At 38.4% G+C, this 19277-nt stretch overlaps 1 protein-coding gene and 2 long non-coding RNA genes across 3 annotated transcripts in view; 2 read left to right on the top strand and 1 right to left on the bottom strand.

The window, feature by feature from the left end:
* Positions 1-116: 116 nt before the first annotated feature.
* LOC142057225 (uncharacterized) lies at positions 117-9846 on the top strand. The gene is made up of 3 exons (XR_012660585.1): positions 117-212; positions 6833-6992; positions 9710-9846. It is a non-coding gene; the product is annotated as an uncharacterized LOC142057225 (long non-coding RNA).
* The window catches only part of DARS1 (aspartyl-tRNA synthetase 1), a 43290-nt gene continuing 27065 nt past the window's right edge, over positions 3053-19277 (bottom strand). The window contains exons 8-16 of the mRNA XM_075092837.1: positions 14362-14473; positions 12226-12360; positions 10916-11063; positions 9846-9992; positions 8785-8827; positions 8008-8088; positions 7257-7368; positions 6224-6295; positions 3053-4490 (exon numbers count right to left, since the gene is read on the bottom strand). Of these exons, the coding sequence (XP_074948938.1) occupies positions 4399-4490; positions 6224-6295; positions 7257-7368; positions 8008-8088; positions 8785-8827; positions 9846-9992; positions 10916-11063; positions 12226-12360; positions 14362-14473 (942 nt within the window). The 3' untranslated portion in view covers positions 3053-4398. The remainder of the gene's footprint in view (positions 4491-6223; positions 6296-7256; positions 7369-8007; positions 8089-8784; positions 8828-9845; positions 9993-10915; positions 11064-12225; positions 12361-14361; positions 14474-19277) is intronic.
* On the top strand, positions 12006-14155 carry LOC142057226 (uncharacterized). The gene is made up of 2 exons (XR_012660586.1): positions 12006-12114; positions 13667-14155. It is a non-coding gene; the product is annotated as an uncharacterized LOC142057226 (long non-coding RNA).

Raw genomic sequence — 19277 nt, 5'->3', positions numbered from 1 at the left:
CCTCCTTCCCCGACCCGGCCCCACAGCAGTTCGCGCCACAAGCGCGCCCCACGTGCACCGCCCCGGCCAATCGGCGACCGCCGGGCCGCAAAGCCCCTCCCCTCACGGAGGTTTTCGCGCCAAAGGCGAGGGGCGCGCCCGTGCTCAGGACTGGGTTCGGTAGTGGTCGTGCGCGGCGTCTCGGGCAGCCCCTCACCGACAGGACCCGCTAGGTAGGCTGCACCTCCGGCTTCCCAAGGACTAGCCTGGGGTGAAAAGGGTGTAGGTTAAACCAGATGATGGTCGGGCCTTAGTTTGGAGACTCGGCTGCGTGTTTGTGACGTCGTGCTTACGGGTAGGACGGTACGAGGTAACGTTTGCCAAGGGGTGCCGTGGCGGTGACAGCCCTGGCTGAATGGCAGCTGGCGGCACGTGGTGCCCGCCAGCAGGAACCGCTTCAGTATCTATGAAAAATCGCTTAGAATTGCTCCGCCACCTGCGGAGTCGTTAATCTCTGCCTAAACTGGGAATTTCGCTGTAATTACGGCAGCTAACGGCTGACTCTCGCTTCTGAGACCCTTTACAAAGCACTGGCAGCGCAGGCTTCCAGCAGCAGCGTTATTTCTCGTTACGGTGCGCTTGCCATATGGTAGGCTTGCGAAATGGTAAAGGCAGCCTGGCAATAGGGGGTTTAGGTGTAATAAGATAAAACTCTTAACGGTTTGCTCACTTTTCACGGCAGAGGTCGGGGTGGAGGTTCTGGCTGGGTTAGCCCTTTTTGAAAGTTGGTGCTATTTTAATGCAGATTGTTAATGACAGCTTTCTGAGGGTTGGGTTTTTGTGTTCTTTTTGCACGTGGCTAAGGGCTTATGAGTTGGCAAAGTAGAAGAAAAACTGCCCAGCTGTTTACAATCGACCCTATGCTTACATGCTGTTTTGAATCCAAAGAAAATAAGAAAACAGAACTAATGATAACTTTAAAACAACTTGCAGTGAATAAATTCCATATTTTGTGCGATCATACCAGCAAAAACGTGCACAAGTGCATACTGGTTGTGAGGCTTGTTTATTTTAAAAGAAATAACTCACCTTAGATAATCTCAGCTGGTTTTTCTTAATTTCTCTTTACCAAAACCCTCCCCCAGCCTACCCCCGCCCTGCACACAGGTAATGGCAATACTCAAACAAGGAATGGTAAATAATTAAAATCTGTTTGGGCAAGTTGTGTGCTCTAGAGATGGCTGTCAGGAAAACATGCTGTTTTTCCAGGCTTTCTCACTTTCCCAGGCGCTTTCTGGCATGGAGGAAGGTGCTCTGAGGGGACCCGTGGCCAGCTGCAGGGCGTACGGGAGGAGCCGTGCAGGTGCATGTGGTGGAGGCTAGCAGTGGACTCCCATGGCCCAAGTGAAATAGCACCACGGCTGAGCACTGCCGCATGGGATGTGCTGGAACCCTGGTAGGAACTGGAGCCTAAGGCAGCCAAGCAGTGTGCCAGATGGATACTGCGTTCTCCTCCGTCCCTTTGGCAGCAAAGTGCAGGCCATGGTTTGCTTTCACATGGAGAGGTGTCTAATACACCTGGAATTGACTGGCCTGGGGTGGAAGCACAAAGCTTTCTTGCTTTTACTCTTCCTTTCCTCTTCCCCAGGCCACTGGGCAGGGCACAAGCAGCTGTGAGGTGCCTGGCTGCCTGCCCGGGTTAACCCCTAACAGTGTGTGGCAGCCACAGGGAACCAGTCCTGCACTTCGCTTCCAAAAGAACAGCCCGAGTTCCCTGCCCTGCTGGGCAGAATCAGAGTGCTCAGTGAACACAGATGGGTTTTCACAGGAAAACGTTTTGGTTAAACCGCAGAAGCAAACTGAGGCTTTGTGCCCTTTGTTTTGAGCCGGTGACTCACTGGCTATTCCTTACCAGTATCCTTTTTAGTAGCTTGATTTAAAAAATTGCACAGTTGCAATTCTCATCTGTACATCATGTAAGAAAAAAAAAAAAAACAGAAAACATTTTAACTGGTGGAGAAGCAGCAGCAATATGGACTCCATGTAAAATGCTAAACTTCCCGCAGGTTACTGGAAATAAAGGACTACACAAGTTCGACTTTTCCAGAACAACCAAGACAGAGTCACTACCTATCAAAGCAACATCAAGTTCTGAAATTACTATTTGCAGGGTTTCAACCTAAGTTTTAACAATGTGCAGCTTCCACTAAAGTCTCCTGTTAGGATTAGATTCAGGACAAATGCATTTTGATTCATGATCATAATTATTTTCAGTTAGCCAAGAAAAACTGCATGAAAGGATTCTGGTTACAAAGGAATCGGGGTCTGCATCCAAATTATTCTTGTGCAGCTACTGTGAATAAATCAAACTACAACATGAGCTTGAACAACTCTAAACAGAACTGGGATAAGCACAGTTGTTACAGGAATGTATGCACAGACCTTGCTGCCAAATCTAGAGCACAGTTCTCAGTATTTTATTTGTTGGCATAAAATACAAGTCAGTAATTTTGCCGCGTATTAGGAACGATGTGCTTCTGCTGTGGAACACATTACCAGTTCCATATGATAAAGTAATTAAATTCATTTCAGGTGGCTTAGCTGAATAAACAACTGTCTGGAAACTCGGATTCATCAATAATAACGCTGATGATAAGCTGTGCCTATAATCCACTTAGCCGTGTAAAGTACAACTGGGTACGCTCTTAAGATTTTGAAGTTAATACTTGGGGAAGAATCCATGGTAAATTAATTACGACATACTCATAAGCAATGCTGCAAAGTGTGTTATTCCTTGAATTGTGTGACTTCTAAACAAAGTTTAACTTTTACATTTCCAGCACCTCACCTAACTGACCTAGTATGATTGTTTTTTAATGGAGAACGCCTGTCACAAAACATTAAAATTAAGTCTTGTTCAATGGCAGCTGCAAAAGATGATTTGCCCTTTTGTGAAATTCTACACAATTTATACACAGCCTCACTGACCTTTTTGTAGCATAACCAATAAGTGGCTTCTCTGACATTTAAAAATCAAGGTAGTGACAATAACACAAACTGTCTAAACCATACCTCCTACTGAAAGCTCTTTATTATGTAAAATGTTAAGCAAAAATTAAGTCAGGAATTACAAATATGTATAAATATTAGAGTAACTCTATTGCAGTGCCCAGGCAAGTAATTTAATCCTTTGCTCTTTGGCATCTACACTTGAAAATTTAAATTTGAAAAACAACTATCAGATGCAGTCCATAAAAGGAAGTCTCAAATACAGTGGTTCCTCTCCAAATGCAGGGCACATCCTTTCGGGCTGGGAGGAGGAGGAAGAGAAGTAGCTTTGTACATCACTGCAAATTGAGGAGGTTCAAGTAGGTGATTCGTTTGAGAAGAAGGATGTCTATAAAGAATTTCAGAAGTACTCTGACTTACAGAAGCACCCCATTTCTCTAAATGTGCATCAGCTGGGCTGTTCAGAGCATTTATAAATGAGAAAAATCCTGAAATAGGTTTGCTTACATTATTTGATTTTCTTTCATTGGCAATAGATACATGAAATCCTTGCTGATTTGTCTTGTTTGTTATCCTAGAGGCTGGCTCAGGCAGGAAAATACATGTCCTGCTCTCAAACTCACCGACCATTTATTTTCTGAGAATATTATATATCCCTTGTGTATTCCATGAGTGTGTGTAACCTATCCATTCTCAATCAGTAACATAAAGAAGAGGCCTATGGCTTATGTACAACTTAAAAAAAGAAAATAAATTTAAACTTCCAGCAGCTATTGCATCATTAAAAGAGAAAGCAACCCTTATGGATTCATGATTATCGATCAACAAAGCAAAAATCAGAAAGACATTGTATCTAATTTGCTTTGAGAGATTTATTGCAATCTATTTTCACAATTTCATATGAAGACTTTTTGTTAAGAATGTTGTTCTTCTCACCTGCTTCTCTACCTGACACTCACGTAGATTAACAATTGGCTGCTTTCCTCCTGGTTTTTAAATTGCAAGCATCCAGTCATTTTAGCTTTGAGCGAATTCTGTACTTCAGAATATTCAATCTTGCTGACATAAGTTAAAAATGCAGATTTTTTTATTGCATCATTTATTAAAATGTTTAGAAACATGATAGTATTCTAGTGTCACATAGAATTGTAACTCAAAGTATCACATTTTCATTAAAAATGTGCACAGTTGCCAATACAAAGAGTCTTGAACTGTTAAAATATTTTCTTTTAAATAAACAGCTAAGGATAAAAAAATTATTGTGGCACTTTAGTAAATGAGATTTTTTTTTTTTTGTATTGCATATTATAATGCTCAAATCAATACAGGTTCAGCAGTAGGAGGGGGTACGCTTGCAATCTTATTGTATTTGCAGGGCAAATAATCTCAAGCTTTGAACAGCCACTCATGTCAGGGTGTCAGTCGTTTGGGATCCCGTGGGAACATGGAGGTCTGACGAACATTATGCAGCCCTAGGTACAGCATGGTTACTCTTTCCAGCCCTACAACAAATGAAAAAGAATCCATCAGTATTGTCAGTCTTTTGTTGGAAAGTCTGAAGAAGCTAAAGGTACTTTATACCTACAGCCAGCCCCCCACAGCGGTGTGACTAAAGACAGATGTACATTAGCATGTCCAACTACAGAAAGGAGCTACATCCAAGATTTAGGGGTTTTACATATGGTGCCTTCTGCCACGATATGGACATCATTTGGAACATGTGTCAATTAGCATGGTACTACAGACTCAACCCTGCTCTGAATCACTGCAGACTTTAAAGAGGGATGGTGCAGAAAATTGAAATGAGAGGTGGGTGATCAGAGCTGTATCTTGCATACAGCAACAGAAGCATAGGCCAAACCAGTCTGAAGAGCTTCAGAGTAAGGGACATGAAGTGCCATAACCAACTATAGGTAAAAGCCTACAGCTGGGGTATTTTATCCCAAACCCTCTACAGTACAAAGATGTAGATTCAGCAATACATACCCATGTAGCTACCTGCCTGTATCTTTATGATAATAAATGTTTCACTGGTCAACGTGTTCTTTCTTCCTGAAACCTTAAGAGGTTATGTGTGTACTCTGGAACATGGAAGGACTTCCTAATCCATGGTGCTACATATGCACCCCAGGCATGCTGAGATGAAACCTAGATGCACGCTAGTTTTCACACACTGCCCTCCTATGCTAAGGTTTCCACCTGAAACAGCCAGAAACCAGCATTCATTTTCACAGCATCTCCTGTTTGGCTGCTACTTGGCCTGACCTCTGGGATGTTCCATGAGGAGCATTTACTCTGCAGAAAAGATGTAGCTTCAGCTCCCTCGATGTCAGTTCTGACCGGTCTAAATGATTTTGGATCATCTGTAAATGCTGTATCTCTGCTCATGTGTACTGCATGATCACTGATGCTTACATCTTGTAGGTATTTCTGAACAGCTGTCTCAAGAGCATATCACAGATCTAATGCATTTACTGAAGACATACTTAGGAAGTTGTTCTGACAACATGTTGGGAAGGTACTAAATATACTTTGCAAAAGTAAGGCAAATGCAGAAACACCGAAACAAAGAAATAACTGTGTTTACTGAACAGGGCCTACGAAGTGTCCTATTTCCATATGCACAAGCAGATTTCATCCTGATAATGAAAGCAATGTATGTAACTGTAAAATGTTATCATTAAGATGCCTAAACCCTATCTTTTTTTCATTTTAATATGTAAAATACTCACACCCAAGACACAGAGCCTCAATACCTTTGCTGAAACAATCAGCATCAGCCAGGCTGACCAGTGACATTCAGCCAAATCACTAAGACAGAAGCAATCACTTATTCTCCTTACTGCAGAACAGCTTCATGAAAGGTGCTAAGAGACCAGTGGCTTCTGGTATTAGTAGGCCATGATAAATCCACACATAATATAGTTTCTTGCTTCCTTAAATTTTCCTCATTGGTCACATTTGAAAGTCATGTGCCTGGCTGATAAATCGTCATTTTTTTCTTGTGATCACCTACTTTTTAAACTTGCCAGACTGTGCCATTAATATTTTGCCTATTTATTTTATGACGATCCTTACATTTCAGCTTCTCTCCTTCAATTCTCCAGGATAAAGAGCCCCACACCTTTACCTAACAAGGCTACTATTCTTAATTTTATATTGAACCATGCTTGAGACTGAGCAGTTTAAATTAAGCTCAGGCTAACGCATAACAAAATAAAATATAGATACTTACCTATTCCTCCACCTGCGTGTGGAGGTGCACCAAAACGAAAGGAATCAATATAAGCCTTTATTTTCTCCAAATCTAGAGAGGAAAAAAGTTTTGTTTCTCACGTGCTTAATGAACCCCAAGCCAAACATAAAAGTGACTAGAGGACTGCAAACACAACGAAAAATTTACCAACTTAACTTACACACTAACAGTGGGGTTTTACTCATTAAACATATAAATTAACCAGGACTATCTAGAAATTATGACTATAACAGTTTTGTTTTAGAATTTTGTTAATAACTTAATCAAGGAAGGAATTCTAGAATTGAGTAAGAGCTAGGCCCAACTGTTCATTGTAACTTACGGAAAATGGTGACTTCTTGAACAAACTGCAGTGAGAAAGCGAAGATTTAGCAACTACTTCTCCCTCTTGCTATAATGGGAGAGCTACTCCCTTTTTTTTCCACTGCCTACCTGGCACTTCACCCACTTCATTTTATCACTCACAGAAACCATAATTTTAATCTACATTTTACTCTCCCGATCTCCACCTAATTTACTCTTTTACCCTTCCACTGTCAGCTGGCCTTGTCTTTTTTTTTTTTTTTTTTTTTTTTTACATGTCACCAGTGGACACTTCTTGCTTATTTACTCTCAGTTCAAGATTTAAAAAGGGCAGCCAACCCCACAGGACTCTGCTGCAGTACTCCGTAAGAAGTTTGTGAGATTACAGAGAGGCACAACTGACAACTGAATGAGACTTGTTTGTCTACACTCATTCTGTTAAAAGGTATTTCCTGCATTACCTTCTCTCTAAAGTCATTGGAAACAATTCATTTTTGTCAAGGTGTTGCTGGGAAACTTACTAGTTCCTAAGTACCACCACTCTAAAATGATCAAAGAGATTTAGATAGATTAACACTAAGCATGAAACAGTACTGTGACTGTAGCACTACTGCCATGTAACAAATTCTGCCTCAAGTTCTTCCTCTAAAGGAAACAAATCATTATTTATATTTGTTTAAATTCAGCTTCATGTTGTTTGACTCATTACCGATGCCGTGATGCTGGGCTCTTTCTGTCAGCAGCTGAGGATCGTGAATTCTCTGAGCTCCAGACAAGATCTCTTCCCCTCTCATGAACATATCGTAAGAGTTAGAGCTTTTCTGGAAAGACAAAGATGAGTTTATTTTCTACCTACAGTTGCTCCATCCTTAGGTGCATATTTGCCACCTCTCAGTAACTTAACTTATGATATTCAAAGTTGTGCAGTACGAGTGCAATGTAGTTGGAGTCTGCCTGAGAATTACAGCTCTTTGGCTCCTCTCATCAGACTGGAGTTGATTTTAAAAAACCTGAAGTTTATCCGCATGCCCTTTGAAAAACTATTACACTCACATGTAGTTATCCCAGCAAAAAATGCTCTAAAGATATTTACCCTGGATTTAGGAATAAACTGGGGAATTTCTAACAGTGTAAAAAAGCATATTTCCTGTTAAACTGTCTGCTGCCTGGGAAGAACGTTTTTGCCTCTTTCCAGTGATGGCAGCAGTGCTCTGACCATGGAGGTCTCTTCATAAAGCTCTCACAATTTTAACTAGATTCTTTCTGGGATATTTTCACCAGTGAAGAGTAACTGTAAACATTTTACAAGTCATGTAACACTGACCTAATCCTGTTATCAGAATTTTAGTTGTAACATATAAATATACTTTATCTATTTTGTCAAGTTATCTCTACACCCCACACAGAATAATTTAAACTACAAAAAAAAAAAACCACAGAAAACAAAGAATTTTACTTACAGGGTTTACTGGGTCTGGCATTGTATAAAAAGGCCTCACAGCAAGGGGATATTTGTCAAGAACATAGAAATCTGTGTCATACTGTAAGAAGATAATTTAAAACAGTTAGTGCAAGAGAAAATTATGTAAAGAACAAATTACAAGAGGAAGACAATCAGTGAATCTTTGAAATAAAATTTAAAAATACCTCCCAATAACCTTCTACAAATTTGACAGTATTATCTTAAAAAAAAAAAGTTATCAATAGAAGTGGTGTATTATTTTTCAGTTTTCCAATACTTCCAGTGTAAAATTATGTTTAACATTAACACGTCTTGCTGTAGAAATATGTATGTATTTTTTTGGCAAAGATCTCGTCTTCTCCTATCGATTTAGTTAGAATCCGGTGGTGTTTTGTGGGGGTTTTTTTGTTTGTTTGTTTTTATTATATAAGAACCAGTTTTGGAACATACTATCCTGTTTGGTGTACTTAGTATAACAGGTGATGGAAATAAAGACAAAAGATTGAAAACAGTTTGAAACAGCTTATTAATGATAAAGACAAAATTGCCAGTAGATTAAATAAGCAGCAGCAAAACGGGAATGCAGTCAGACAATTTAAAAATGCTTATGCTAATCACAAACTTCACAACTTCAGCATGTTCTGAGATACTGTATTCTCAACCAGTGTGTAAAAAGTTGTTTTACATGAAGTAGGCATTTATACCAACCCAATGACTCCACGACATCATGTTTCAGATTCAATAACAAATTTACTTATTCTAAAACAATTTCTACCTTTTCCTTTACCAGGCGTCCCAGGAGCTTTTCATTAGGTGTGCTGAAAAAGATTATCACCATTAAAATAAAGTGATTTAAACTTGTACTGATTATATACTTCATAAAGCTAAAAAGATTTCAAGCTACAGATCTGCTGCACCCTGCCCTTTAGAAAATCTAGTACCTGTTTCTGAATGTTTTGGATTGTGCATAGAAATTTAAAAAATAAAGTATATTTATTTCTGTTCCTAAATATTTTGTATTGGTCATAGAAATTCCTTAAATTAACTGATACCTAAAAGATACTCTTGCTCTTAATATAACTACCTCCTAATCACCATATTCTGATTACTGAAGAACTGTATACTCTATATCCCATTGGCATACACCTTGTGCAGCCATTTCTTCTTAGGCACAATAAGTGAGAAACACCATAATCAGTTGCTGAGGAGTTTATTATGCTCTGTGGAACTCTTATGATTGAAACTTCTTTGATGCACAGATTGTTTAACCATAAAATCACGTATTATCCTAATGGTACTGGATATATTACGGGAAAGAACAGAAATGCTTTAATTTGTTACGTGTCTTTAGAAAAGTTCATATATAATCAGTTAATTAAACCCATCTTTCAGTCAATCAATGGGAATTCAATCATAATCACTTAACCATTTTCCTGAGAAGTGGAAAGAAGAAATGGAAAGGTGTTACTGAAAAGAAAGAGCTTAAGACTGATGAATCTTTTTGTTTAATCCTATTCAAAGACAGGTGAAAATTCACATGGACTGCAATTGTTAGAAAAACAAATGCTGCTTTTATCATTAGAAGGTTCAAGTTACTCTCACTTTATGTTGCATGATATTTTCTTTTCGATTTCAGAGTTTGTACGTATAGTCTATGGTAAAAAAAGGACTACTTTCATATCCATTCATTTATTTCTCAGGAGATCTGGATTTGAGTACTGTTTGTTCCTCTAAAAGCCTGTGGTTCCTTCTCGAGGGCTGTCAGTTGCACAGTACACAACTGACACTTTACTACCACTTTCACAAGACTGACACATTTGTGTACTGCCCAAGTACCTGAGATCTTCTTCGTCACCCATCTCAACTCCAGCCTCTCTAAGCATGGCCACAGCTTCACAGTATTCCAGCCTCAGAGTTGGCTCCAAAAACTTAAATGGCTCACACGGGAACTGTTTGTTCACTGTCTGAATTTCAGTTTGGAATCTATATATGAGGAAACAAGAACAGAAGCAAGATACGAAACAATCAAGGAATGTACTCTTCTGCGTCTAATAATGGTTTTGGAACGGCAATACAATTTTGCCACAAGAGGTCCCTCTTGCAACATAAAAAATTGTTTTAAAGCCACTTCTGGAGAAATTCTGTACAATCCTAATGAAATGTTTCATGTTGAGTCAATGCATCTACTTCAATGATATACATGTGCATATTTTACTGTTACTTCTGTTTTATTCCTTTTGTAAGAAATGATTGACTAGGTCAAATTTTCACAGTAAAGACATTGAGTAATATCCTGTTTGAAATATAAGAGAGAGATTTCCTTCTAGACAGGTGAAAAAATTTGCATTTCTGCTGGCAAGATAGTCTAATTTGTAAGCAAATGAAAACCACTTCCTAAACTTTTGGCCTGCCGTGTTAATGAGTTAGACTGTGAATAATAGAAAATAATCTTTGCTGCTTTCACAGCAGACGTGCAGGCTGTTACAATAAATCTGATTCAGAAAAACTTTCTTAGATACTAAATATTACGATTAATTTCAAAATAGTACAATCAGTCTACCTGTAGTGGCACAAAAAGGAAGAAGTTTTAAACTAACGGATCATTTCTGTCAGGAAGGCCATTCAACAGTAACCAACAAGTCTTCTTAGTGCAAGCTAGCATACTCTAGGAGATACAACTCAGCTACAAATAGTTTACTGGGCTATGGCTTGAGTGAACTTTAATGTCAGGCACAAAGAAATAGTTAAGAGCAAAGCAAAAATGTTCATTTTTAAGTTCTGTTGTAAATCAGATTACTAATGATTATCTGACAAGCTGAGGACAAAACGCTCACCCACTTCACACCACAGCGCAAGATACCTCAAACAAATGAAGTTGCTCATTAAATGGAAAATGCTCTCATTACCTTTCCTGAAGTCCCTTGAATATCTGCACCAAGGTATCTGCAATCTCATCTACCACTTCATGATAGTGATAGTTAAAAGCCATTTCAATATCCAGACCAACAAACTCAGTCAGGTGTCTGTGTGTATTGGAGTCCTCAGCTCTAAATACTGCAAAATTAAACAACAGAAATTCTAACTGACCTGATGTTATCATCCCATTTTGAAAAATAACACTGACAATCAATCACATCAGCATTTGGATCAGGCAGACAATGCTGTCTTTAGACATGACAATTCTCACTGAAAAACAGAAAGAAACTAGCTGCCTCAAAGCATCATTTATAACAACAGTGACAGCACTATTGTGGCTGTGGTGCTCAAAGGATACAAGACAGACAAGAGTTGCAGGGAGGCAGTAGCTCTTGTTAGACCAACAGATAGAACTGGAAAAAACAGACAAGCTTTCAGGCACACAAGAACTTTCAGATTTGAAAACTGCCTTTTTCAGAGGAAATGGACTTGTGTACATGTGTGTGTTCTGGGGCTTTTTTTTTTCTCCCAAATATGAGCCTAATATAAACATGTCTTCCCATAAACCATGACTCATTGGCTAGTAATTAACAAGAAATTTAAGATCTTCTGAATACTTGCATCTTCTTTTTTATTTTATACGCTGTTACTGATTTGTTTTCCAGCATTTCCAGCTAATGTATCTTTAAACCTGACTTCAAGGTCTTAGAAAAAGATGTTGTATTACCATCTAAAAAGGCCACATCCTATCAGCTTTTGAGAAAGAGCATGAGACAGAAAAAAATATTACTTTTTCACTATTTACTGACAGCCCAGTTAAAAGTATGCATTTTCTAAATAAAGTTATTTGGTACCTATACAAGAGCAAGGGATAGGTACATGTTAATATGCAATCTGAAGTATATAAAATGTAGCTTGCCTATTTTAACTGCTCACTACTGGGCAACTAAAGCCAACTAGGCAAATACTGGGCATGGTTAATAGGAAACTACGGCTTCAGTAATCACAGTGGTGTTCCATGTTTTACTAACGTCATCATATTATCAATTTCCAATGTAACTCTATTCTTCCTCCTCACAGAACAGCAGGCACTGGAGAAGAGTACTCCACCCTTATTTCAGCATGTTAAGTTTTGTTCCAGCAACTTCTCTGTTGACTCTCATTAGTTGCCCCAACTGAAATGTGTTTGGTGAGTGAAACTATATTAAGTGAAACCATTCAAAGCTTTCAGTGTACATGGTATCTTATTTGTACCACAGCTGTACACTTCACACTTAGGATAAACCACCGCTTTTCTTACCTGGCCCAACGCAAAAAACCTTTTCAAAGTCAGCACATATACACATCTGCTTGTACAGCTGTGGGGACTGAGCCAGGTAGGCACTGCTTTTGAAGTATGACACGGTAAATACATTGGCTCCTCCTTCACTGGCAGCTGAAAAGCAAATGCTTGCAGTAATTATTAAAATAAAAATGTAAAAAATAAATCAGAGGTAGAAAGATTGACTATTGGCCTTACATTTAGAGATCAGGAGATTTTTCTTCAGAACATACTAGAGGGAAAAGTTGTATTTGCATACATTAATGCTCAGAGAGGTTTTGCAGCTCAGGACTGTCACACATCGTCTTGCAAATCTGCAAATTTCGTTGGGATAGTTTAAGATGTTACTATTCCCAGCTGACCGTCACCTTAGAGTGAGAACAGCAGAGAATGCATGCTTGTACCACCACATCCACTTGCACCCCAGCATTTCTGCAGAAACCAATCTTTTTCAGGGACATAGGCTTCCAGGGGTTAACTACAGAGGCTGAGATGAAACTGCGTATCCTGTTTTGCCAGGACCGTCCTCTCTAACTGAAGGCATCAATATCTCACAGAGTCAAAATCAGGTTTACCAGAGGACATCTGCCAAAAGTACAAAGCTGTTTCTCAGTTTGAGGCAGTTTTCATAGAAGGTTACCTTGAGAGAATAGGAACCAAGAACACGTGCATTCAAATCGCTTACTGTAAACTGCCTACCAAAGCTATCAGCTGAGTCACTTTACCTTTCCATTTCCCAGTGTAAGATATGAGAGTTATAGCTGCCTCGCTTGCCAACAAAAGCATGCCAGAGTGAACGATTAGTTAATAATCTTTGAAAGTTCTAATGTTAAGATAACTCTAGTGAATGTACTAATTTTTATTATTATTACTACTAACCATTCCACTGAGAATAATGTTTCTTTTCTTTCATTACCACTTCTTCCACTGAAATGGTTTCAGTGAATATTTACAGTTATTTTTTAATACAGGTAGCTTGTAAAATCTCAAATCTTAAAACAGCTATGATATTTAAATTTGAAGTTTAGTAAGGATCGCATCGACTTAACTTAGTTATTTTTACAAAATATGATCTCATTCGAACAATAGGATGCTTGCTTGCTTGCTTTCAATGGTACACTGCACAGCAAGATCAGCACACTTCCTCAAAGGTCCTACATAAATAAACTACTTGGGAGTCTTTAGTACTTCATGCTGTTTCAACTGTCTCTGTAGGGGGAAAAAAAGTTATAGTTCAACGATACTTTCTACGTTGAAAGAATAGTTGCTTACATGTATTTTGTTAGAAAGTCCTTTTTTTATCTCAAGCAAGAGCTGTCTTCAAAAATACGAATAGAGAACTACAAAACTCAGTAGGCAAAATGTATGCGTATAATGAATGCACATACAGTGAGAATAATACAAATACTCTGCCCTACAGTAGCATTTTCCATGCCATACGTCTTAGTGACATCAGCAAAACCTCAAAGAACACCCGTAAGATGGAGGAAAATCACCCATCAGTAAATCAAGTCATTTGACTTTTGAAAACAATACAGCACATCAACAACAGAACCAGAAGCAAAATCTACATTTCCAGACTTCTAGTCAGGCTGAAGCTGTTATGCCACACTCTTAGAAGAATGATCTACTACCATCTATTCAGCCATATGCTCATTGCTAAAGTGACATATTATATATAACAGCATCACCTTTTATACCATGATGTGTTTGTTGTAACTTCTTCATGATGGAAGCTGCTTTTAATCGAAATTAGAGTGGGGTTTGGTTGCTTTTTTTTTTTGATACTCGGAATGGAACCAGCAGTGGTCAACACTAAGAACTCTGATTTGAAGAATAATGCATATGATCAGACATCTGTATTTAACCAAATTAAAACTTTAAATGCACTGCAGAGCACATAAATCAAGTATATATAATTGTCTCGTCATTCTTTTAACATCCAAAGTGAGCAGAAAAGTAACGAACAACTTTGATGCATGAAGTTTGCTATGTTGCATCTAAATTAGAACTTCATATTTTTAAAATAAAATGTTACTAAATTTTTGGCAGATAGATACATTAAGCAACTGTAAAAGAAGCAGACCCGTAGCTGCTGGATCACATATACAATACCTGAAATGATTTTGGGAGTCTGAATTTCCACAAATCCCTTGCGAATAAGAGTTTCTCGGAAAAGCTGACAAATACCAGACTGAAGGCAGAAGATTGCTTGACTAGTGGAGGTCTACAAGAAAAAGATACAATAAGGAATCCAAAGTTAGTTTTTCCTGACTCTGTTACTTTTTCTGGACAGCTGGAAGGATTAATTTCTTCTCTTAGGAACACTTGATTATTGTATTTGCCTAAACAGAGAAAAGTGCAAGTCAGTAATTGTTTATTACACACACACAAAAAAAAAACCAAACCAGCAAAGGAAACAAGATAAACTCCTCATTTCAATTTATGGCATATTCAGTTATAAAGGAGGCACTATGGTCATTTCTGCATTTAAAGAATCACTGATTTATGAGATGTGCTTCTGCAAATAAAGGTTTTATAGTAAGAAACTGAATAAAAACACTAAACCTATTAAAAAGCTTTCAGCACACTGAACTAGAACAGCTGCAGTAATATACAGTGCCTGATAAAAGCAAAGCTCTCAATAACTTGCATAAGGCAGAAATGTTTCTGTCTATTAAAGGCTACCAAATACAACGTTTTTCATTAAAACACAGTCACATGTTAACCACATACAACACTGCCACAAAAACACCCCAAAAGCAAGGTCTAAACTCCCAGCATTTCGAACAGTCCACATAACACCTGATCACATGAACTGCAGTTCTGTATTTTCAAAATTTACTCCAAAAGTACATTTAGCTGAAAACAAAAGCAGATTTAGCTGAACTGATCATCTTCTTTTGTTTATGTATGTGACACATTTAAGCTACTTATCTGGTTAGCAATACCTACACTAAATGTTCCTGTAACACTTTTGGTTTTAGCATGAGGAAAAAAAAAACCCTGGTGAATGTTGAAAACACTGCAATACGTCAACACTGAGCCCATATCTGATTTTGTGCTTGCAGTGTTTAAGACCTGATGGTTAGCAACCCAGAAGCATATATAAAACCTAACGAATTCTTGCAAACAACTAAAAGCACGGTTCTTTACGACAATCTGCGTCATAGCACTGTTTACTTCTCCTTTCTAAAAGGTACCCAACTTTTCAGTTAGGGTAAGAAGAGCTTTGTGGGCTTTTTCACATGACTCCTACCAAACCACAAAACAAAAACCCCCAACCAAAACAAATTATATAAGCGCCCAAATTTAAACAGTCAGTCAGTAGATACATTGAAATAAAGCTACATCCATCATCTCTGCAAGAAAAAGATATCACTTCACAGAAAAACCAAAACACAGAACTGTAATAATACTGCAGATCTGTAGTAATTTGGAGCTATTTGCAATTTTACTGACCAGTAAACGATCTCATGAGTGTAAGTGCTTGAGACTAGTAAATAATAGCTAGCAGCTCTCACTGCCTGATGACATTAACCACAGCCCCTACTCCCACTACTTTCAAAATGAAAGAAATGAGGTTTTAAGCAACAGTTACAAAAGCACCTTTAAACTTTTTCACCTTTTTTATACGGGTCTCCCAGAATCAGACATATGCTAAGACTTAGCCTGAGCTCTGGGTGCAATTTGGCAGTGTTACATCAAATCACTAGGATGATTCAAAGGGATATTTTCTTTCTTTTTTCTTAACCACCTCCTACTTAGAAGCTGAAAGGCATTTTTCCAAGAGGTGACAACTTGAACAGTCACATTTGGGTTTACCAATACAGTTTTTGATCAACTAGACAAATTTCTAAAAATGCTAAGAGACAAAACGTGTAACGTTTATTTAAAGTGGTATATATAGTAACAATGCCTCCTCTACCCTTCTGATGAACCAACACCAGCTTTCTGCCAGAGCAGGTAAGAACGCAGTCCTAAGTCATTCAGTCCTAGGAAAAAGAAAAATGGTTGCTAAACCCAATCTGAAACCAATTACTTGGTCTGACGCCTAAAAGTGTGCACAGAAACACAGCCAGTCAATAACTAACATGGTTCTCCACTAACAACAGCTCATCAGGGAGTAACTCCTCCTGGCTTTAGTGACAATGCAGAGCAAAGACTCTGTGTTCCTAATCCCTTCTATAATGATAAATTATACTTTAAAAATGAAAGCTACCAAACTCAGATCTGGACACCGAAGCTTTTATTTAACTACAGACCAAGGAAAGAACAAGCTGCAATTCTCCGCACCTCAAATTAGATCTGACAAGACCACTCATCTTTCTACCAAAGGGGGCTGAGTCTCAGTGCCCGTTCATTCAGAGACTGCCAACAAGGGTAACTGTTGAGTTACTGCAGTCTCCTTTTAAGAATAAACCAGGCCAACAAGACATTTGAGAGAAGCTCCTAAAGAAATGCAGATGTCAACATGCAGTGGAGTCAAATGGATGACCTCAAAAGTTTTATGTGCCACTAGGACTTTCCACAGATTTTAAAGATGATTCTGTATCTACACATGGATCAGAACTTTTCAGATGTGATTACAACCTCTGCACTGGTATAATGTTTATGACAAAAGGAGAGTGAATCTGTCTGTTGCCCTGTCTTTAACTGAAATGCTGGTATGTATATTACCGTGTTTGGTACAATGGTAGGTAGCAGTTACCATCTGAGCTACCACACTTAGGTACAACACAGCAAACTCAAGACAGAAACAGCTGTCAAAATGTATTGATTTTCACCTTTGCCTTAGAAGAGATTTTGCCATGGCATTCTTTTCCTATAGTGTTCATTCTATTATGAGCCCCATGATTACTCCATATGTATGATTCCATATACATATACTGACAAACTGTCTTATTTGAGACTATGGCAAAGACAGTAAATATGCCTTCAAGAGCTAACCAGGATCAGAAACAAACTTATGCCACTTAAATACTATTGCAGTTAACAGTGTTAATGTTTTAACCTGTCTGCCGAGTTGATTTTACAGGAAAACTCATTAATAATCACCTTTGTTACAGACAGCAGAAAAAATGTTTAGCTGGCAATGCTGAAATATGAGTTTTGGTCATTAACCTCACTCTAATTTCACTTGTGAGTTTATTATTTAAATGCCACAAGGAAAATATTAATAATAGAACAGAGCATTCCCTAACAACATAAGCAAGATTATGAAAATAACTCTCACATTTTATTCAACACAAGCTGCAGTGTTAGAATAATCAGAGCCATGTAAGTTGCTGGAGACCAGCGAATGTTTCAATAGAATCGGGGACAGTTAACACCTTATGTGATCGTATCTCAAAGAGCTGTGACTGAGGCACAGATGTGCGAAGTTGTGAAATTTTATTTTTACTCTCACGACAGCTGTAGAATTTTTCCACTCTCACCTCTGTCTTTTCTGTTTGCCTGCTGTAACTACCTATCCTCCACCGTGAACAATCACTAAACACGTAAAGTAGGCTAAATAGAAAAGGAAATAATACAATCTATATTCTTTTAAGTAATATACATTATTTTAAATAATTTTGCAATTCCTCTACTATATATATCACAGAATCACAGACTGGCAGGGCCTGGGAGGGACCTCTGGAAATCAACCCGTCCAACCCCCTGCTGGAGCAGGCACACCCAGAGCAGGGGCACAGGACCGCGTCCAGGTGGGGTGTGAATGTCTCCAGGGAAGGGACTCCACAGCCTCCCTGGGCAGCCTGTGCCCCTGCTCTGGCACCCGCACAGGGAAGATTTTTCTCATGTTTAGCTGGAACTTCCTGTGGTTCAATTTGCGCCCTTTGCCCCTTGGCCTGCCGTTGGGCACCACTAAAAAGAGCCTGGTCCCGTCCTCCTGACACCCAACCTTCAGATATTTATAAGCATTGGTGAGATCCCCCCTCAGTCTTCTCCAGGCTGAATAAACCCAAGTCTCTCAGCCTTTCCTCATAAGGGAGATGCTCCAGTCCCCTAAATACAAGCAGTTAAGTTTTTGCTGGGAAATAGGATTTATGTTAAATAACAGTTTAACCCCAAAGTGACTGAAGTCAACTTTTATTCAAATTTCAATACTACTTATAGTACAAGAAGATAAAAACATGAAATTTGCTGTCTAAATGACTGGGACCGTGTTATGTCTTCACCACCAAATCACTACCCAAAATAAAATAAACTGTACGTCTGCTTGTTCATTACAGCTTCAATTCAGCCAGGAAAAACACAGCTTTTGCAATGAGTAAATTGAATTCAACACAATAAATCAAGCTTGAAGTAATCAAGTATTTTGAAATAAACTGCATTAAGATCAGTGTACAGTTGGATTATCATATAACATAGTCTGACATCCATAAACTACTAGAGACACAGTTTAATGTTTATGCTCTTCCCTGAGCAGTTTAAACAGGGTAATATTGACCCTAAAAAGACTATGCTTTGGTCTCAATGAGCTATGCATTAGCAGACACAATTATAGCATCAGGGCTGCAAAACACATATAAATCAAGTCAAATTTGGACAGATACTGTTAAGATAAAAACCCTGCTGGACATCAAAAATAAGCCAGAGCAAGGACATCAGTCAGGTCCATTGTTAAAACCTGATGAGAACCTGAATTGATTTTTTTTTTTCTTCAGAGGAAGACATACTAAGAAGCAAAACCCAAAAATCAGTGTTTCACCTGTTGTCTTTTCTTAATTGTTTTTCATCTACCAAAGATCTTAATGAAATCTGGTTTCTGTAGGTGTTTTTACAGACATGGAAAGTCTACACACCACTGAATACTTCAGTTAAACTTAAGAACAGCAGAAAAATAGAGATTTTAAAACACAATCAGTGCTCCAACTTGCCTTTTTTAATTGTTCCAATAAAGGAATGAAAAATCAAACATCTCCACAATTGACTGTTTTGACTTCCGTTAAGCTATAGAGAAACACAGATACTTAGAACAACAGCGGTTTTCTCATGGTCACCTGTGGTTACATGAAAGAAAATCT

This window comes from Phalacrocorax aristotelis, chromosome 5, assembly GCF_949628215.1.
Source record: "Phalacrocorax aristotelis chromosome 5, bGulAri2.1, whole genome shotgun sequence".
Lineage (NCBI taxonomy): Eukaryota > Metazoa > Chordata > Aves > Suliformes > Phalacrocoracidae > Phalacrocorax > Phalacrocorax aristotelis.
The sequence above is the reverse complement of the archived record's forward strand: the minus strand, read 5'-3'. Positions and strand labels throughout refer to the sequence as shown.